Below are 16924 nucleotides of genomic sequence, written 5' to 3' on the forward strand. Positions count from 1 at the left end.
GTCGTACAAAACACCACCATCAACATATTCAATATAATCCTCAAATTTGAAGAGAATAAAGTCTACGCATATTTTATTGCTACCTCATAAAAATAAAAATAAATATTTTCTTAGAAAAAGAAAAAAAACATGAGGAGGGGGTGTGTGTGGGTGGCGTGGGGTGGGGGGACGTACTTGGCTTCTTAACCAGGCGGGAAGAATGAGTCATAAAGCTAAACTCATTGAAACCAAAAAGTTTCACAATTTTATTCTTTTTGGGTCTCTTCGTGAGAGCAAATTTTTAAATATAGAATCCACTGAAGAAACGGAATATAGCAATCTATTTTTCAATCTCATCGATGAAAACCTGTGGAATTTAACCAGCCAGACCTAAATCGCCTCTGTCAATTCTCTGCAAAAATCGATCCATGGAGACTCATAAACCAGTAGCAACACACGTCTCTGAGAATTCCAAGTAAATAGCACAAACCCAGTTGATCATTTTCTTTTTTTGTCTTTATTTGTTCACAAGTTTTTTTTTTTTTGTGATTGTATTGATTTTTCAAGTGAAGGTGTAAAAAGATGACTCTTTTGATTGTGGGAGGTGTTGGGTATCCGTGGAATTAGTCGAGATAATAGTGGGAGGTGCTGTGTATCTATTGGAATTAGTTGAGGTTGGGCAAGTTGGCTCGGACACCACGGTTATCAAAAAAAGATGACCCAGTTGATATTTTCTTTTTTGTTGTTGTTGTGATTTTTGATTGTATTGATTTCCAAGTGGACGTGTAAAAGATGACCCATTTTGATGGTGGGAGGTGTTGGGTATCCATGGAATTAGTCGAGTTGATAGTGGGAGGTGTTGGGTATATGTTGGAATTAGTTGAGGTTGGGGTAAGTTGGCTCGAATAGCACGCTTATCAAAAAAAGGAAAAAGATAGAGATGACCTAGTTGATATTTTCTTTTTTGTTGTTGTTGTGATTTTTGATTGTATTGATTTCCAAGTGGACGTGTAAAAGATGACCCATTTTGATGGTGGGAAGTGTCGGGTATCCATGGAATTAGTTGAGTTGATAGTGGGAGGTGTGAGGTATCCGTGGAATTAGTTGAGTGGCCTAGATACCAAGGTTACCAAAAAAGAAAGAGAAAAAGAGATGACCCAGTTTGATGATTTCTCTGCTTTTAGGGGAAAAAATAGAGAATTTTAAATATGGTATCTGGGTTTATGCACTTTCGACTAAGCCATTTTTACATGTTATTATGGTATTCCTGAGGTTGATGATTGTATTTTCTTTTTGGCAAGGAAAAAGAACTCTCTTAAGTATATTTGGGGAGGTATTGTTGATTTGATGGTATTGATTTACTAGTAAATTACATATACCAAGTTGGTATTTTTTTAAAAGAATGTCCCAAGTATTTGGGGAAGCTGAGGGTCGCTTCTTTACCTCCATGAGGTATGGGTAAGGTCTGCGTACATCTTAACCTCCCTAGACCCTACCTATGGGATTACCCTGGGTATGTTGTTAGTGTCCAAGTATTCAGGGGTCTGTGATTTTGATGTTATTGAATTCAAAGTACAGAATTGATGATTTCCGTGTTATCTTTTAGTGTTTGGGTATCTGTGATATTGATGGTATAATGTTACAAGTTAACACAGACCCGTCTGATCATCTTCTTTTTTTTTTGTCTTTATTTAAGCACTCTCTGTGATTTGTGATGATACTATTGATGCACAGGAAAAGAAGGTTTCCAGGTGGGGGTTCAATTGATGCTGAGGTAGTGGAAATTTCGCGACCTATTAATTGGAGTTCAAAATCAAAGTCTCTTAAGCAAAAGGAGGTATAAAATTATGTACTTTTTGTACCAGGATCCTATCTCTTTGCTTCTTTTTTTTGTTTCTGAATTGATTGATAACCTTTTGCTAGCGCGCTTTCAGCTATAATATATGTTAATGGCCTCGTTGAGTCATCTTGCTGATGCACATTTGATCTCCAATGTACAGTTTACTGTTTTTTCTTGGCTTAGGTTTGATTTGGTAATTGCACATGACAGTGCTGGAATTTGCATTCTCAAAGCTTTTGGCTTTGTGGAGAGTTTATGTTTCTTTCTATTAAGAATAGTTAAATGAAGTTTGTTAACTCCGGCTCCATGTCATTTTATCTCCCACTGTCCCTCCAAGTAATCAAACATTTTCTGGAAGAACTTCTATCCCAGTCCAACTTTTGTATGGCCCTCTTGATGTTTATGTTGCACATGATCCCCTGTTAATCCCTTCTGAGATCACTGCTACTATAGCCAACACCATCATTCACCATAATGCAGAGTGTCCCATTTAATTTTCTCACTTATTTTACCAATGTTTAAGACTCTCGTTTGCGCCATAGTGAACTCATCTGAATATGGAGTACTATACCACTGTGTATATCATTGGTTTTCTAGGTAGAAAGGAATAGTAGATATTTGAAGGTGTAACAGATTGTATTCCTCGTATGAAATTCAGATTATTCAGAACTTAATATTACTATTGGAATGAAAACAAGTAACTGATGTGGGAGATGCAAAAGAATTCCGTAACCAATATGGGAGATATCCTGGGACTTATGGGCTCCTTACAGAATTAGGAAAAAGTATACCTCATTTATGCTGGGAGTGGAAAATGTTCTTGTACAATTGAGAGTTAAATCTTTTGTTTTTTTTAACAAAAATTCGGATGCATCCACAAAATTCCTGTTAGCGTAGATGATTTGGGGTCTTTTATAGCGAACCACATTCTTGTCTAGGTGTTTTACTTTTTATGTACCGCTTGTATATGGGGTTTTTTCTCACATCAATAAATTATTATTTTATCAAAACAATGAGAATAAAGTGCTTAGGCATTTGCACCCAAGGGCGTAGCCTAATTGTCAATGAAAGCTAAAATGAACCTGGGGAGATCGATGATTCAAAATCTGAAGAAACGCAAAGTGATTTCTTCCTATTTTTATAAATCGTGGACACAATTACTTGGTACTTTGTCATCCAAGGGTATGGCATAGTGGTCAGTGAAGTAGGTTGAGAATCACGAGGTCTTAGCTTCAAATCCCATTTAAGACAAAAGTACTAGGTGATTTCTTCTCATCTTTCCTAGCCTTGGTGTACAGACTTACCCAGTATCTGTTGCTGGTGGGGGATGACAGGTATCTTGTGGAATTAGTTGAGGTGCGTGCAAGCTGGCCCGAACACCACAATTATCAAAAAAGAAAAAAAGTTACTTGGTACTTTGTGCTAGTAGGAGGGTAGTAGGTATTGGTAAATTAGTTGAGGTGAGTGTGAGTTGGTCCAAAAAATATGTTCGGGCATTTACTTACCCTGCCTTTAACATGCTCTTGTACTATTTTTCGAATATTTTCTTTGTAAAAGTAATTTGAACTTGTCTACAAATTAGGTTGGCATTACCATAATCCTCTTAAAACACATATTATGTTCAGCTGGATTTTGCTTTCCTTTATGTGAGCAAAAGCTAGATATACCTGCATATATTTTTTTCCTTTCAACTGAATAGAAGTTTATTTTTCCTACGATAGAAATCTTTTGCCATGTAGGAGTGCCTCTTCGGGAAAATGGAAAATTGAGGAAGGACTAGAGTCCTTCAGATTAGCTAACCTCTCTTGACATCTTTTCTGGTAATTGATTGTGTGTATGTATGCTTTTTAGTCCAAATTTGCAGGAGATTCTGTTGAAAGTTTGGTTTTATTGACAAGACAAGCATTGTTTCTTTGACTTGATTCTTTTTTACTTGTAACATTATTGCTGGCCCTGATACTAGTTCTGATGTATTATTTGTAGGTTATTTTCCAAGAAATAATAGATGTTGACGTGGAAGAAGATTTTAGTGATGTCAAGCGCTCTAGTGGAAATGTAAAATTTAGTGGCAAGGGGAAGGTAATCAGAGATTGCCAATGCGCTCTTGTCAAAATACTGGTTCTTTTCTTGTTTGTCTTCTATGCTGTCCTTTTTTGAAGGTTGAATTTTGTCAATTGCTTCTCTTGCAGGATATTTTGGTTGGTAATGGTAGTTCAGGTAATGGTGGACCAGTAGATGGGGTTCAGTCTGAAAAGAAGAGTTACCTTTCATCATCTAATAATCCAATTATTATAGATGAATTTGGTTCTGATGTACATTTTGGAGCTGATGAGTACATGAACATGTTTTTTGATGACTTACTGTATGACGACTATGCTGTTTTGCAATCACGTTTTGATAACATGGATATCCCCACTGGAGTTGAGGCTCCAATCCCCTGGATGCCTGGCCCCATTAAAGAACAAATGGTGTCAACCACTACAACTACTTCAGGAAGAGATGTATCTGGGACAATGAGGGACCAGTCCACTTCATTTAGCAGCTCGACTCCCGTTGGTCAGCCTACACAGTTTGGGTCGTCTTGGTCATCCCCAGGATCTGCTTTAGGCAAGGAGGGACAATTCATCATTGGAAGTTCAAGTGAGAAGAGTTCCAAGGGAGTAAGTAGTTCAAAGATCCTCTCATCTGGGGTAGAAAAACAGTTGTCTTCCCATTGTGAAAAGAACCGTTCATCCGGTGCTACAGCCTCTTTTGGGAACAACCCATCTAAATTGTATAAAGAGTCATTAGCTCATTATGGAAAGAAATTAGGTTCATCCGGTGCTACAACCTCTTCTGGTTGGGGCAATCAATCTACTCATAGTGGGCCTCATTTCCCGAAATTTCCCTTTGGATCTCCAGTGTCTGATTTGTCGAATGTATTTCTTAAGCGAAACACTGTGATTTCAGCAGGAATTGCTCAAGCATCAGCTCCCATGATGAATTCTTTCCCTCAGAATGCGCACAAAAGTGCAACAACTGCAGGATGTCCTTCAATTCCTTCAGGACCGGCTTGTAATGGAGAACAACATAGAAATTTAGGTGAAACTTTGACGAAATTCCGTCTTTTCAAAAAATTTGATACTGTTGAGGATCATTCGGACCATTTCTATTCTCGACAGGCTTCTTCAGGGAACGTGGTTAGTTTATCCCAAGTAAAATTTCACATAACTTCAACTTGTTTTGGCTTCATTATCTTATGAGATATCTCATTCTATTGCAGCCTTCTAAGAATTGGGCCAAGAAAATACAGGAGGAATGGAAGATACTGGAGAATGATCTGCCTGGTATACAAGCACAGTTTCACATGATTTGTTATGATTTCCTTTTTTTATCGAGACAATTAAATTTAGCATACAAAAGCCTAGAATTCTGTCTAGTCACGGAAGTCTGAATATCTCAGCCTTCCATTTAGTTTTTTTTTTTTTGGATAACCGTGGTGTCCAGAATTAGCTTTCGTGCATCTCGACTAATTCCATGGGATACTTGTAACCTCCCACTAGCACCAGGCACCAGGCACCAGGTAACCCTGTCCACTTACGCTAAGACACATGGGAAGAAATCACCTGGTGCTTTTTTCTCTACGTTGGCATTTCAACTTGAGACCTCATGGCTCTCATCCCACTTGATTGACTACTAGGCCACACCCTTGGGTGCAGCCTTCCATTTAGTTACAACACATGCTTCTTGCAACTTTCTTAACCATGTACTCATCTGGTCGTCTTTTATTGAACAGATACAATATTTGTCAGGGTGTACGAATCAAGAATGGATCTGTTGAGAGCAGTTATCATGGGTGCTGATGGAACTCCATATCATGATGGCCTTTACTTCTTTGATGTTTTCTTTCCAAGCAACTATCCCAATGTTCCCCCGGTATGTGTCTCGCTTTGTCTCTGAGGACTGTACTACTTTATCCTTTTCGACCTTAAACCTAACACCTCCCTACCTATTGTTTCCAGCTTGTGCACTACCATTCCTTCGGCCTTCGAATCAATCCTAATTTGTATAACTGTGGAAAAGTCTGCCTGAGTCTTCTTAACACTTGGACTGGCCAAGGGAAGGAGAAATGGATCCCTCGTGCGTCTACTATGTTACAAGTTTTGGTGTCCATACAGGGGCTAATTTTAAATGCAAAGCCCTATTTCAATGAGCCTGGTTATGCAAGCTCAGGCGGGACAGCCAGAGGGGATGAAAGCTCGCTGCGGTATAATGAGAACACTTACATTTTAAATCTGAAAACAATGGTCTACTCCATGAGGCGTCCACCAAAGGTATCTATATTTACTTTAATTGTTTGCCTGCTGTGATCGTCGTCAATGGTTCTTAGCCATCTATTATCAAAATAAGCTCTTTTGTTATGCTTCACCACTATTCTTGACTTCATTCACGCTTGTGGTTCTAAATCAACTACTAATGCCAATCTCTCTTCTTGCTGCAGCATTTTGAGGATTTTGTATTAGGGCATTTCTTTCAAAGTGCTCAAGAGATTCTTGTGGCATGTAAAGCATACATAGATGGTGCTCAAGTAGGTAGCCTTGTCCGGGGTGGTGTTCAGGACGTTGATGAGGGCGATAAAAGCTGCTCACCAACTTTCAAGGCTTCATTGGCCGGGTTCATCAAGACAGTTATAGATACATTTAAGGAGATTGGCGCAAAGGATTGCGACAAATTTCTTCACTTGGCACAGATAGGGACTGGAGTAGCACTAATTGTTCCTGCAAACGCCGCGAGCTATTTCTTCGGTAAACCTGTATGAGGATGGTGTTGGAAGATGCTGACATTGAATTTTGACAATAGGTGGAATTGAGACTAATGTTGACCAACTAGTTCAACTTTAATTGGGTAAAATATAGTACATTATTAGCTTCATATTCAGAGTTTTCTTTCTTGTTTTTTTGAGTTCATAAAACAGCGAAAGTAGAGCTCATTAGAGAATGATGAATGATGTGTTCATCTGATTCATCATATGTATAGATCCATCTACTATAATTTATATAGGTTTATTATTCTTGTTCTCTCTCTGTATAATTATGTGGTATACAAAATTAACTGATTCGATTAGTTCAAATTTGTACTATGTCAGACCTTTAGGGAGGAGTCCTTTTTATATCGCCTCCTTTTTAATGGGTCTCACCCGAATATAATTTGAGCAGGTTAAAATTGATCGAGTCAATAAATGGACAAATCAATAATTCGTTCAAATGTTATTTAGGTTGAGATGAATTGGGTTAAGATGAGTTGAATAATGGATTGTAGTTCAACCTGTTAGGCTCTTATCAAGTTTTAATTTATTTTAATAATTTATTTAATTAGCTAATAATTTTTCGCAGCTGCTATAGAGGCCGTTTGGATGGCTTAAAAAAAATAATTTTTATGTATGAAGTGCTTTTAAAACTTTGAAGTGCTGAAAGTTATTTTTATAAATAAGAAGTTGGGTGTTTGGATAAAAGTGTTTAAATGAGAAAAATGATGTGAATTTTAGGATTAAAAGAATAAAAATGGTAGTTTGGGAATTTAGTTAAAATATAAGGGATATAAAAGTAATTTCTATGGTCAAAGAAAATGACTTTAAGCACTTAGAAAAAAAAAGTTAGGAATCCTAACTTTTCATTTTTGACTGACTTTAAAAACTTTATGACTTAAAATTAGCATTAGGCACAAACACGTCTAAAAGCTAAAATGATCAACTTAAAGCCCATCCAAATTGGCTCATAATCTCTGTCACAGCCTCTGCCTTTTGGGTGAGCACTGGGTAAACCCCCACTGTGTAATAGCCTGCAAACCACATACTGCACTAGACAAATTCTATGCGACAAGCTCAACTCAGAATGCATTGAGGAGAGATCAATCTCGGATCATCCGTGTGAATGACTATATATACATATTAATAAAAAAAATTATAAAATAAATTTAATTAGATTTTCTAGGTCAATTCAAGTTACGTATACGTAGCCCATTCTCCAATCCAAATTTTAGATGAGCTATAATTGAGGAGTTAAAATAAGTAGTGTTAATAAATGAGTCATGTTTTTATGATCTAATCCTGGTCTTAAGTGACACAAATCCAAATTAGCAGAGGATTTCAAAGTGAAAATCGAACATATGATTGAAAACTAAAAAGTAAAAGCAAAATTGCTAAATTGAATTTATGTTTTTTTACCCACTGGTTAACCTTTTAATTGTATCCGAATCCAAAGTGAATTCAAATTAATTAAAAATAAAATAAAATAGTAAAGCCCTAAATTAGATCAAAAATACATATTAAACCGGTCCAAGCTAATTCCACGACCCGTGACTTGTGCGGATTCAGTACCAATGGAAGTTGAGGGCATTTTGTACGAAACTCTCCGGCCTCTCTCCGCCGCCGCCGCCGCTACTGCCACCACCACCGCCGACTACCCACAGCTGCCGTCTTCCTCCGACGAGCATGAACCCTACGTCGTATTCCGGAATGAGATTTCTCTATCAACTCTACAGTGTCCGTCCCCGGAAACTGCCGCGCCCGATTACTTTTCACTCGACCTCGATGGAGACGCCGCCGACCTGAATAAAATCTCTGTTTCGACGCCGGTACCATCTGCTACTCCTTTGCCGGTTAAGGAAACAGAGAGAGGACTTGAAGGCAATTGGTTTCGTGCTAATTGTAAGTTTAAGAGTCCCATGCTCCAGCTTCACCAAGGTAAAGCAACGTTGTTTTGGTTTTCGTTGTTCTTCTGGTGATGATTTCTAAGAATTAATTAAGATATGTGCATGTATATGTATGCATGTATGATATTCTTCTTCTGAGAAGCAGAGCAACTTAATTTGCTGTAAACTTGCTCAGGCGGATCCAGCTTGTCTGGTGCCGGTTCGTGAGAACCAGTAGCTTTTGCTCAAATCTTATATATCTATTAAATTATTTGATTGTGAACCCAGTTATTATGTATATTAACTTGAAATCGTTGTAGGAACTCACAAACTTTAAATTTTGAATCTGTCTCTGGATTATGTATATATGCGTGTACAGTAAACACACACATGTGCATGTGATTGTGTGTGTGCATATTTAAATTTACTTACTTACATACAAAGTTCATATTTTGACCGAACAGATTTGCAGCTAAATTTGCTTAAACTTGCTGTGTGCCATATTTGCAGAGATAATAGATTTTTGTGAGTTTCTATCACCTACGTTGGAGGAGCAAGCATCTCGTAATGAAGCAATAGAATGTGTTTTTAATGTTATCAGATATATCTGGCCCAACTGCAAGGTCTGTGCTCACACTTGCCATTCCCATCCCATCCTTATATAGCCCATTGTGTTTGTGATATACAGAATCTAATTGTTTCAGTTTGTTAAAGTTCCTTTTAATTCTTTTTTCCAGCCAGAGGTCTTCGGATCATTCAAGACAGGACTTTATCTTCCCACTAGTGATGTTGATGTAAGCTTACTCTGTTTATTTTTTCAAGTAAATTTTGGATTTTCTTTCTCGGTAACAATATATTTTTCTTAAAGTTTATCACTAAAGTGCTGCAACTGCTGCTCAACTTTTGAGCTAATAATAATAACAACAACAATTACCATTCAATACCTTATTTATCAACCAACAACAACAATAACTACCCCTCAATACCGAAGTATCTATGTTTACAGATCCTCTGTAACATGCTACAAAAAGCATCACACTAACTTGGGCATCCTGTACTGGATCACTTATTCTGTGTTGTTGGACCTGTAAACGTTTTCATACCCAACAAAAGATGTCTCTTTTAAAAAAGAAAACATAGTTTCTTATAGACAACTACTTCTGGAGCATGATACTATATTGTGGTGGTTACTGTGTTGTAAATGTGTTCAAGATTGTAGACTTTCTTTGTCTGTGATGCTAGATCTGTTGACAGGCATATATTATTTGTTGGTTGATTGTGGTGTAGAAGCAAAAATGATTCAAGTTCAATAAAAGTGATGAGTTACTCTTTGAAATACAGCTGGTGATATTAGAGTCAGAAATTAGAAGTCCTCAAATTGGTTTACAAGCTCTTTCCAGAGCTCTCTCACAGAAGGGAGTTGCAAAGAAGATACAGGTTCATCACTTGACCATGTGATATCTCAACGAGGAACATTTTCTTTCATTTTCTCCCCCCAACCCCTGTGATAGGTTTCTGCAAAGAGAACTTACAATCTGGAATTGTCATGTACTTCTTCGAATTAGGTGATTTCAAAGGCTCGTGTGCCAATAATAAAATTTGTGGAGAAGAGAAGTGGCATTTCATTTGACATAAGGTTCGATTCTTCTTTATGACCAATATAAGGTTCTATTATGCACTAGTTTTATGGGATTCTGACAATATTATGTATTTGTAGAAGATAGTTTCATATTGATGATGTTTATTTGTCTAGTCTTTATCCCGAAATCATAGCTAAAAAGCTATGTTTTGCATTAGTCAGAACTTTTCCGTTTAGTCTCTTGCTGCAAATTGTCTTGCCCCTACTTGTTGATAATAGTGTGCATAAGGAGAGTTGATTTTTTGCTTTGAGCTTCCCACACTTGGTTCTGGTTTCAGTTCATTATCCAATTCAAATCATTCCACAGATTCTATGATGTACTTCATTTTTGTGTTTTGGGCTAAGCCTTTTCTTGTGTTCCCTTTTTTTTGGTTTGAGTTTCTCGATTGGTGCATTTGATTGTTAATTTGTCCATATTAGCTTAGACTTTAGTCCTTATCTTTACAAGCCAACAAAATTAAATGGAGAAGTTGACCAATTTCTTTCCTTCTTCACTTCTTGGAAGTTAGAGAAAAATCCTATGACGACTCATTCCTCACCGCTGGCTACTGGAAATCGCTTTGATATATACCTCATTGTTTTATATCAGCTTCCTATGAAATTCAGCCAAGTACTTACTATGCAAACGAGACTGCCAACCTTTTGAACTCAAATGACTAAGTCTGATATTGACTGAAGAGCATGTGTGGTTAAAAGACGAGAATTTGCCTAACCTTTGCCGAATCCTACAATATGAACGCATGCCTAGGTGTCAGGAATTTTTAGTTAGCAGTTCGGCACAAACTTTAGAGATGGGTGAGAACTGAGATGGTGGTGAGAGAAGTAGGGTATGCACTCCGTTTATTTTTTGATTTTGGAAGTGATTAGGTAGGCAAACTGATCATTAAACATATATGAGTTTTGGCTTGGTTTGGTTTTCCTCTCTCGATTTGGGCCTCTTTTAGCTTTCACCTTATTGCTCCAACAATTTTTTTTGCCTCAGATGTTAAATAAGATGAGGAGAAAATTAGCATTCCTGTACACTAAGAACAATCAATGGAGAGGAGATATACGTAATTGAAAGATATTATCGATTTTTTTTTGAAAGATATACGTAATCTTTTTTTTTCAAGGGTTGGGGGTGGTGGGGTCCTAAAGAGAAAAATATTAATAATGGGTGAGATTGATAGCAAAAATTATCGAGCAAAAGTGGGAAACCTGAAGACATCAAGAAGAAAATGTTAGTTAGGAGGAAATAGAGGAAGGAGGAAGACCAAGTAGTGACTGCCTGCGATGTGACAGTGTGAATAAGATCTGAGGAAGAAACATGCAGTGTTGCTGCTGCAGCTTCTCTTCTTGTCTGTAGTTACCTAGTGGGAGTTTCCCAAATTTAAGGCAAACCCTAGCATGCTATATATACACCTTTTCATTTTATTAAAGCCAGGAACGGGAATGGAAAATTGAGATCCCTTAACCCTTAAAACCAAAAACGACTGAAAAGTACAAGTAAAAAGAAGAAAAGAAAGAAAGAACCAAACAGATGAAAGTTTGCTTCAGTTGATTTCTTGGTATAAACTGAATAATACACACCTCTGGGAGAGGGTATATTCTGATGTGGAAAGGGGAGTATTGGGAGGAAGTAGAGGCGTAAATTCTTTCCGAGTTGCTTGATCTATCAAAGGAGTAATTGCTATGGCTCATCTCAATAAAATAAAGGTTCATTGAGCTAAATGGAATAGTGGTGTTACTATTATCGAATTAGCCCAACTGCTATAATGTTTTTAGTATGTTGATGAGTTGGACATGCTATAGAGTAGGGTGACTGGAGGGATGCATTGAGTTTGTATTTTGAAGATAAGTGTCTATTGGTGGACACAAAGTTTTCTTCATATCACTTCGGTATAACTACAAATTATCTAGTTAACTTTATACTTCTAATTTTCTGTTCTGTGGCCACAGCTTTGATGTGGAAAATGGACCCAAAGCTGCTGAATTTATTAAGGTTTGTGATGACGTATCCACTCGCTGAACAGTGAAAATCTACTGATGTAGAAATTAACTGTGTCTGATGGTATTGTTTTTGCAAACTTCTATAGGATGCTATGTCTAGCTGGCCCCCTTTGCGACCATTATGCTTGATTTTGAAAGTGTTCTTGCAACAGAGAGAGTTAAATGAGGTAAAGCATTCTTTATGTCTTCTGATATATCCAAGTTGCTTACTGTCTGCAGAGACATTCGTAAAAAACAGAATAATCCAAGTTGCTAACTCTCGGCAAAGACATGCATAAAAACATGTTAAGGTTGCTTGCTGAATGCTGATATATGGTTTTGATCTTTTCTGCTTTGACTTATGGTATTATTATATTGCAGGTTTATACTGGTGGGATTGGATCCTATGCACTGCTTGTAATGCTCATAGCAATGTTGCAGGTGAATTAACTCAATCATATGTTCTAACAGCGTGAATGGTAAATTACGACTGGCCATGTATTTGTGTTGAATAATAGGGACTTTATGGTCTCACAATTAGTTAGTCGAGTGAAATAGTGGTGTAACTAGGTGAAATATTAGTTTCACGGCAGTCCTAATTATTCTCACTTAGGAAATGACCCTCTTGTTGCTGTTACACTTTATGTTTCACTGGTGCTAGTCCTTTCACTTGCCAAATACATGTGGCAGGATATTACTGCTGCTCAGTTTTCACATAAAAGAAAGGTCAAAATTCTATCTGGGATTGGAGGAGTATGGATTAAAACAAGTTTTGAGATGAGACAATCCAAGCATGTTATCTTTAATTGATCAATTAGCATTGGCCTCTTTCATCAGTTTGACATTAAGGTTTGAAAAACTTAATTATATTATATCTAATAGAAGAGATAAGTTGAGATGGGCAAGGAATGGAGATTTGAGGTACTACCTTTGATACTTCATCCATATGGAAATGATTGTCTAGGCTTGTGTTTTTGGTTTGACCAAATTTATACTGTTCATCACTTTTGTATTAACTACTGTAAAAAAGGAGGAAAGATTGAGTCTTTTGAGCAACACTTTTTGTTACTTCAAAATCAACTTACTCCCTGTGGGTGTATTGTTGTGATGTACTAATTGTCATTTAAAACTAGTTGTCACCAATGCACTTTTGTGTTTTACCTTGTTTTGATTATTTGGTCTATGCTATGTCATTCGTTTTCCAGAATCATCGAAATGGCCAAGCTTCTGCAGAGCAGAATTTGGGAATTCTTTTGGTATGTCTCCTTCGAACTTGTATATCTTGAAAGTTTTCAAATAAATCATGCTCTACCTAAATTGAGCCAACAATGTTCTTGTCTTTAAAGAGAATGGCCAAGCTGCAGGTGGGAGAACAGGGTAAAAGAATCAAAGCTTTAGTATCTTCGAGGGGCAAAAGAGAAAAATCCTTATAGGGGATAATTTTTTAGCAAATAAAGGTCTTTCTAAGAGAAGATGAAAGCCTAAGGCAAAGTCTCTAATGAAACTTAATAGAAAGCCATAGCACCTGTATGAGAGTATGCATATGCTGAACTTCTAAACCATATTGAAATATGTTAGCTTTATATGTTCCTTGCTAATACACAAATCTCCTCTTTTAAAGTTCCAATGTGATTATTCGCGGCTGTCGTGTTCAACAACAATTGCCTTACTGACCTTGCTTTTCCTCTCTCTCTCGTGTGCATGCGTACAGAGCCGCACACACAAACCTTAATCTGTTTTATGCTTTACCTAGAAGTGCCTATTTGCTTGCTATTAATTTCGTTTGATCTCTTCCAATTGTTGCTGCAATTATTTCCATTGGGGAGAAGATTATTTTGACCCTACTACCAACTAATGCAGGTAAGTGCGAGGGACAGATTTTTCACCTTGAGTCATCTTTAAATCTTAGTTTCTCTGGGAGAACTAAGAAATGAATACTTAAGAGATTGCTTAAGCAGCTTCCCCAAGGTCCTTGAAAAAAGATCAAAGCCAAAAGGCAGAAGTTTGGGAACAATAAGAAGTCGAATAGACCAAAGCCATAATAACACTTATATTTATAGGAGAAAGACTGTTCAGCTCTAATTGTTATCAGTCTAACATATTTAGTTCTTGCACTTAAAAGGTTTCTAAAGGAAGTTTCCTCCTTTCAGAAGTAAGCAAGAGAAAGGGGAAGTTTTAGCTTTTGTGGGGTGCACAGCAGGTTGTGCATTTTGTTTTGCCTGTTATCTCTGTTTGCTTTCATTCCTTCTCCTTTCCCTTTTTTTATGTTATTTCAGCTTATTGGGACTTTCTATTGCAAAATTACCCTACAGGATCATATTATTTAGGGCAAGTTGCTCACATTTGTTCATATGTTGTGATATAGGTTAATTTCTTTGATATTTATGGATGCAAACTAAATACATCAGATGTTGGTGTGTCTTGTAATGGAGGAGGTACCTTCTTCCTGAAGAGTAGCAAAGGGTATGAAATTATGTAATACTTTAAGTTATATAAGTGTTTCACTAAAAGAAGTTTTATATCTGTTGGGTAATTTTATTTTGCTTCTTTTTGTTTTCAGGTTCGCAATTAAAGGAAAGCAATCTCTTATCTCCATTGAGGATCCACAGGTTACCTTTTATATCTTTGCTGTTCATATTTCCCTAGGGTCTTTTTGAATATCACAGAGAACTCTGTTCTTCCATTCTTTCTTTTCCTATCTATATTTGTATTAGTTATATATATATATATATATATATATATATATATATATATTATATTATTTAGTTTTATGCTTTTTAAGCTTGAATATGGTGTCAGTTATTTTGGTTGGTCGTATTTTCTTGTAGACCAATGAAGAGAAGGATTATGTACCCTAATTTTTTGTGTAGTTATTGGTTGTGTGAACCTTATAGTTGGAGTTTAGTAACTGAGTTCCTTTTTCTTTTGAAGGTTGTTTACACTATTAACAGATTGCTAAACTAGGTTTTTTCTTGTGATTGCAGACACCAGAAAATGACATAGGAAAGAGCTCCTTTAATTATTTTCAGGTTATACTACATGATTTCAGATCCTGCTCATCTTTTTATCCATTTTCATCAAAATCATACTAGAGGCATTGCACCACATCAATAAGATTGCTTAATATTTTGGGGGCGATTTAAGAAGCTTCTTTGCTTACCAATATTTATGAGTTTCACTGTTTCAGTGATTGCGAATTTTGCATGTGTCCCTTGACATGCACATTGGGTTTAACAGGCAGCATTTGTTATCATGTAAGTTTGCTGTATCCCCCCTCCCCTCCTGTTGGATGAGCGTGGCTCGTGATGTGTGGGTTAGATGCACGTCACAGGTTCGAAATTCAAACCTTGCTGCAGACAAAAGCCTGGTATTTAAGTGGAGAAGGTTAGAGAGGCAGACCCATTACCTACTGAGTTTCGAACTTTGCTCCACCTGCCCCTGGAAATTTCTCGGTTATCAAAAAGAAGTTTGAAATAGAAGTTTAGATGCAGATCCTAATTTTGATGTGATCCTTTTTGATATTTGCTCAGCTTTTGTTTGTGAAAACTGGAGATCATGGAGTAGTTTTATTACCTACTCCAATCAAAAAATCTCTAGCTCACCGTTATTTTGGTTGTTACTTGTTTCCATGCAGCTGGTCCTGTTGCTTCTTGCTCCCTCTGGAGCTACATTCTGAGGTTCTTGTTTGTATTGGTGCAGGTCAGATCAGCTTTTGCAATGGCTTTCACGACATTGACAAACGCAAAAGCCATATTTGCCCTTGGTCCCAACAGGAGTATTCTTGGCACAATAATTAGACCAGATGAAATACTAGTGGAAAGGAAAGGGGGATCTAATGGGGAAGTGACTTTTAAAAACTTGCTTCCAGGCGCTGGGGAAGGACTGCAGCAGTTTGGTGACCAGCAAGAGATCTATTGTAACTGGCAATTAAATGATGATGATGAAGAAGCACTCCCCCGAGGAAATGGTATTGCAGAGGATGGTGATGCTCAATCCTCAGGAAAGAAGAGGAAGTCGTCGAAGGAAAAACAGCCTGCTAAGAAGTTGAAGGAAAACGGGCATGGCAGTAATGCCAGAGATGATGAGAATTCCTCAAGGAAAGAGAAAAGTTCGAAGAAGCATTGGAAACATAATAGATGGTGATAAAGAGCTACATCAATATATATAATGGTAAGAATTCACCCTACTTGGATGCCTCTTACATGATATTTATTACTTAACCTACATCAGATGATCAGAACACGAGAACCTTGCCGAGATACCTGTTTCTCTGGTGGACTCAATTGGCAGTATTCACATGGCGAAGTTCTTTAGCTAGTGGTAAACTACAATGTTGACGTGTGAGCTTCCGTATCAGGTGAAATTGCATTGGAATCTCATATTGCTTTAAGGATTTTTGATACGAAGTGATAAAGATCATCTTCAGTGTTGTGACATGCCAATTTTGACAAAGTGTGAACTGCTGCTGTAATTCGAAAGGAAAAACCGTTGTAAGACTATTCTTTTTAGTTTTTAGTGTGAAGATAAGAGACATAATCCAAAAATGCCATTTGATCATTCTTTCCTAAAAATCAAATGTAGTTTGGGAGAGATTGTGGACGAATTAGAGTGTTACGTAGTTTGTGTAGGAAGTATTTCGAAAGCACAATTTGATGAAGTATAGATATATCTTGGGCTTTTCATTGGTTTTTTCCGTTTTGGGTTTTCGTTCTGTGTTTGGTATATGCATTGAGCTCCAACTGCGGGTTTGCATCGGGAAAGTCCACTTTCGATGCTCGAACTTGAGATATTTGGTTAAGGATAAAAGAATAATTTGGTTAAGGATAAAA

At 37.1% G+C, this 16924-nt stretch overlaps 2 protein-coding genes across 3 annotated transcripts; both read left to right on the forward strand.

Annotated features, from left to right (window-relative positions):
• The first annotated feature begins 216 nt into the window (after positions 1-216).
• LOC129877418 (probable ubiquitin-conjugating enzyme E2 25) lies at positions 217-6876 on the forward strand. 2 transcript variants are annotated; one of them, XM_055952916.1, is made up of 8 exons: positions 217-454; positions 1676-1816; positions 3803-3898; positions 4009-4998; positions 5082-5145; positions 5595-5734; positions 5821-6132; positions 6300-6876. In XM_055952916.1, exons 2-8 carry the CDS (start codon positions 1694-1696, stop codon positions 6615-6617), a joined length of 2043 nt encoding a protein of 680 aa, XP_055808891.1. In that variant the 5' UTR covers positions 217-454; positions 1676-1693; the 3' UTR covers positions 6618-6876. The 2 variants fall into 2 exon arrangements, with proteins under 2 accessions (XP_055808891.1, XP_055808890.1); XM_055952915.1 differs by having other exon boundaries at positions 1714-1816.
• Positions 6877-8123: 1247 nt separating this feature from the next.
• Positions 8124-16781, forward strand: LOC129876097 (uncharacterized). The gene is made up of 13 exons (XM_055951418.1): positions 8124-8540; positions 8999-9111; positions 9226-9282; positions 9830-9925; positions 10054-10124; positions 12066-12108; positions 12203-12283; positions 12477-12536; positions 13301-13351; positions 14461-14558; positions 14656-14704; positions 15080-15124; positions 15795-16781. The coding sequence occupies exons 1-13, from the start codon at positions 8177-8179 to the stop codon at positions 16236-16238; spliced, it is 1572 nt and encodes a 523-aa protein (XP_055807393.1). The 5' UTR covers positions 8124-8176; the 3' UTR covers positions 16239-16781.
• The last annotated feature ends 143 nt before the right edge of the window (positions 16782-16924 follow it).

Source organism: Solanum dulcamara, chromosome 12 (genome assembly GCF_947179165.1).
Source record: "Solanum dulcamara chromosome 12, daSolDulc1.2, whole genome shotgun sequence".
Lineage (NCBI taxonomy): Eukaryota > Viridiplantae > Streptophyta > Magnoliopsida > Solanales > Solanaceae > Solanum > Solanum dulcamara.

Bases quoted from the DNA above. Each gene is read 5' to 3' on its own strand.
- LOC129877418 (XM_055952915.1), top strand. From the start codon at position 408: ATGGAGACTCATAAACCAGTAGCAACACACGTCTCTGAGAATTCCAA. The intron at 1,817-3,802 runs GTATAAAATTAT...TATTATTTGTAG, and splicing joins AGTCTCTTAAGCAAAAGGAG to GTTATTTTCCAAGAAATAAT. The intron at 3,899-4,008 runs GTAATCAGAGAT...CTTCTCTTGCAG, and splicing joins AATTTAGTGGCAAGGGGAAG to GATATTTTGGTTGGTAATGG.
- LOC129876097 (XM_055951418.1), top strand. From the start codon at position 8,177: ATGGAAGTTGAGGGCATTTTGTACGAAACTCTCCGGCCTCTCTCCGCC. The intron at 12,284-12,476 runs GTAAAGCATTCT...ATTATATTGCAG, and splicing joins AACAGAGAGAGTTAAATGAG to GTTTATACTGGTGGGATTGG. The intron at 13,352-14,460 runs GTATGTCTCCTT...GTTGTGATATAG, and splicing joins AGAATTTGGGAATTCTTTTG to GTTAATTTCTTTGATATTTA.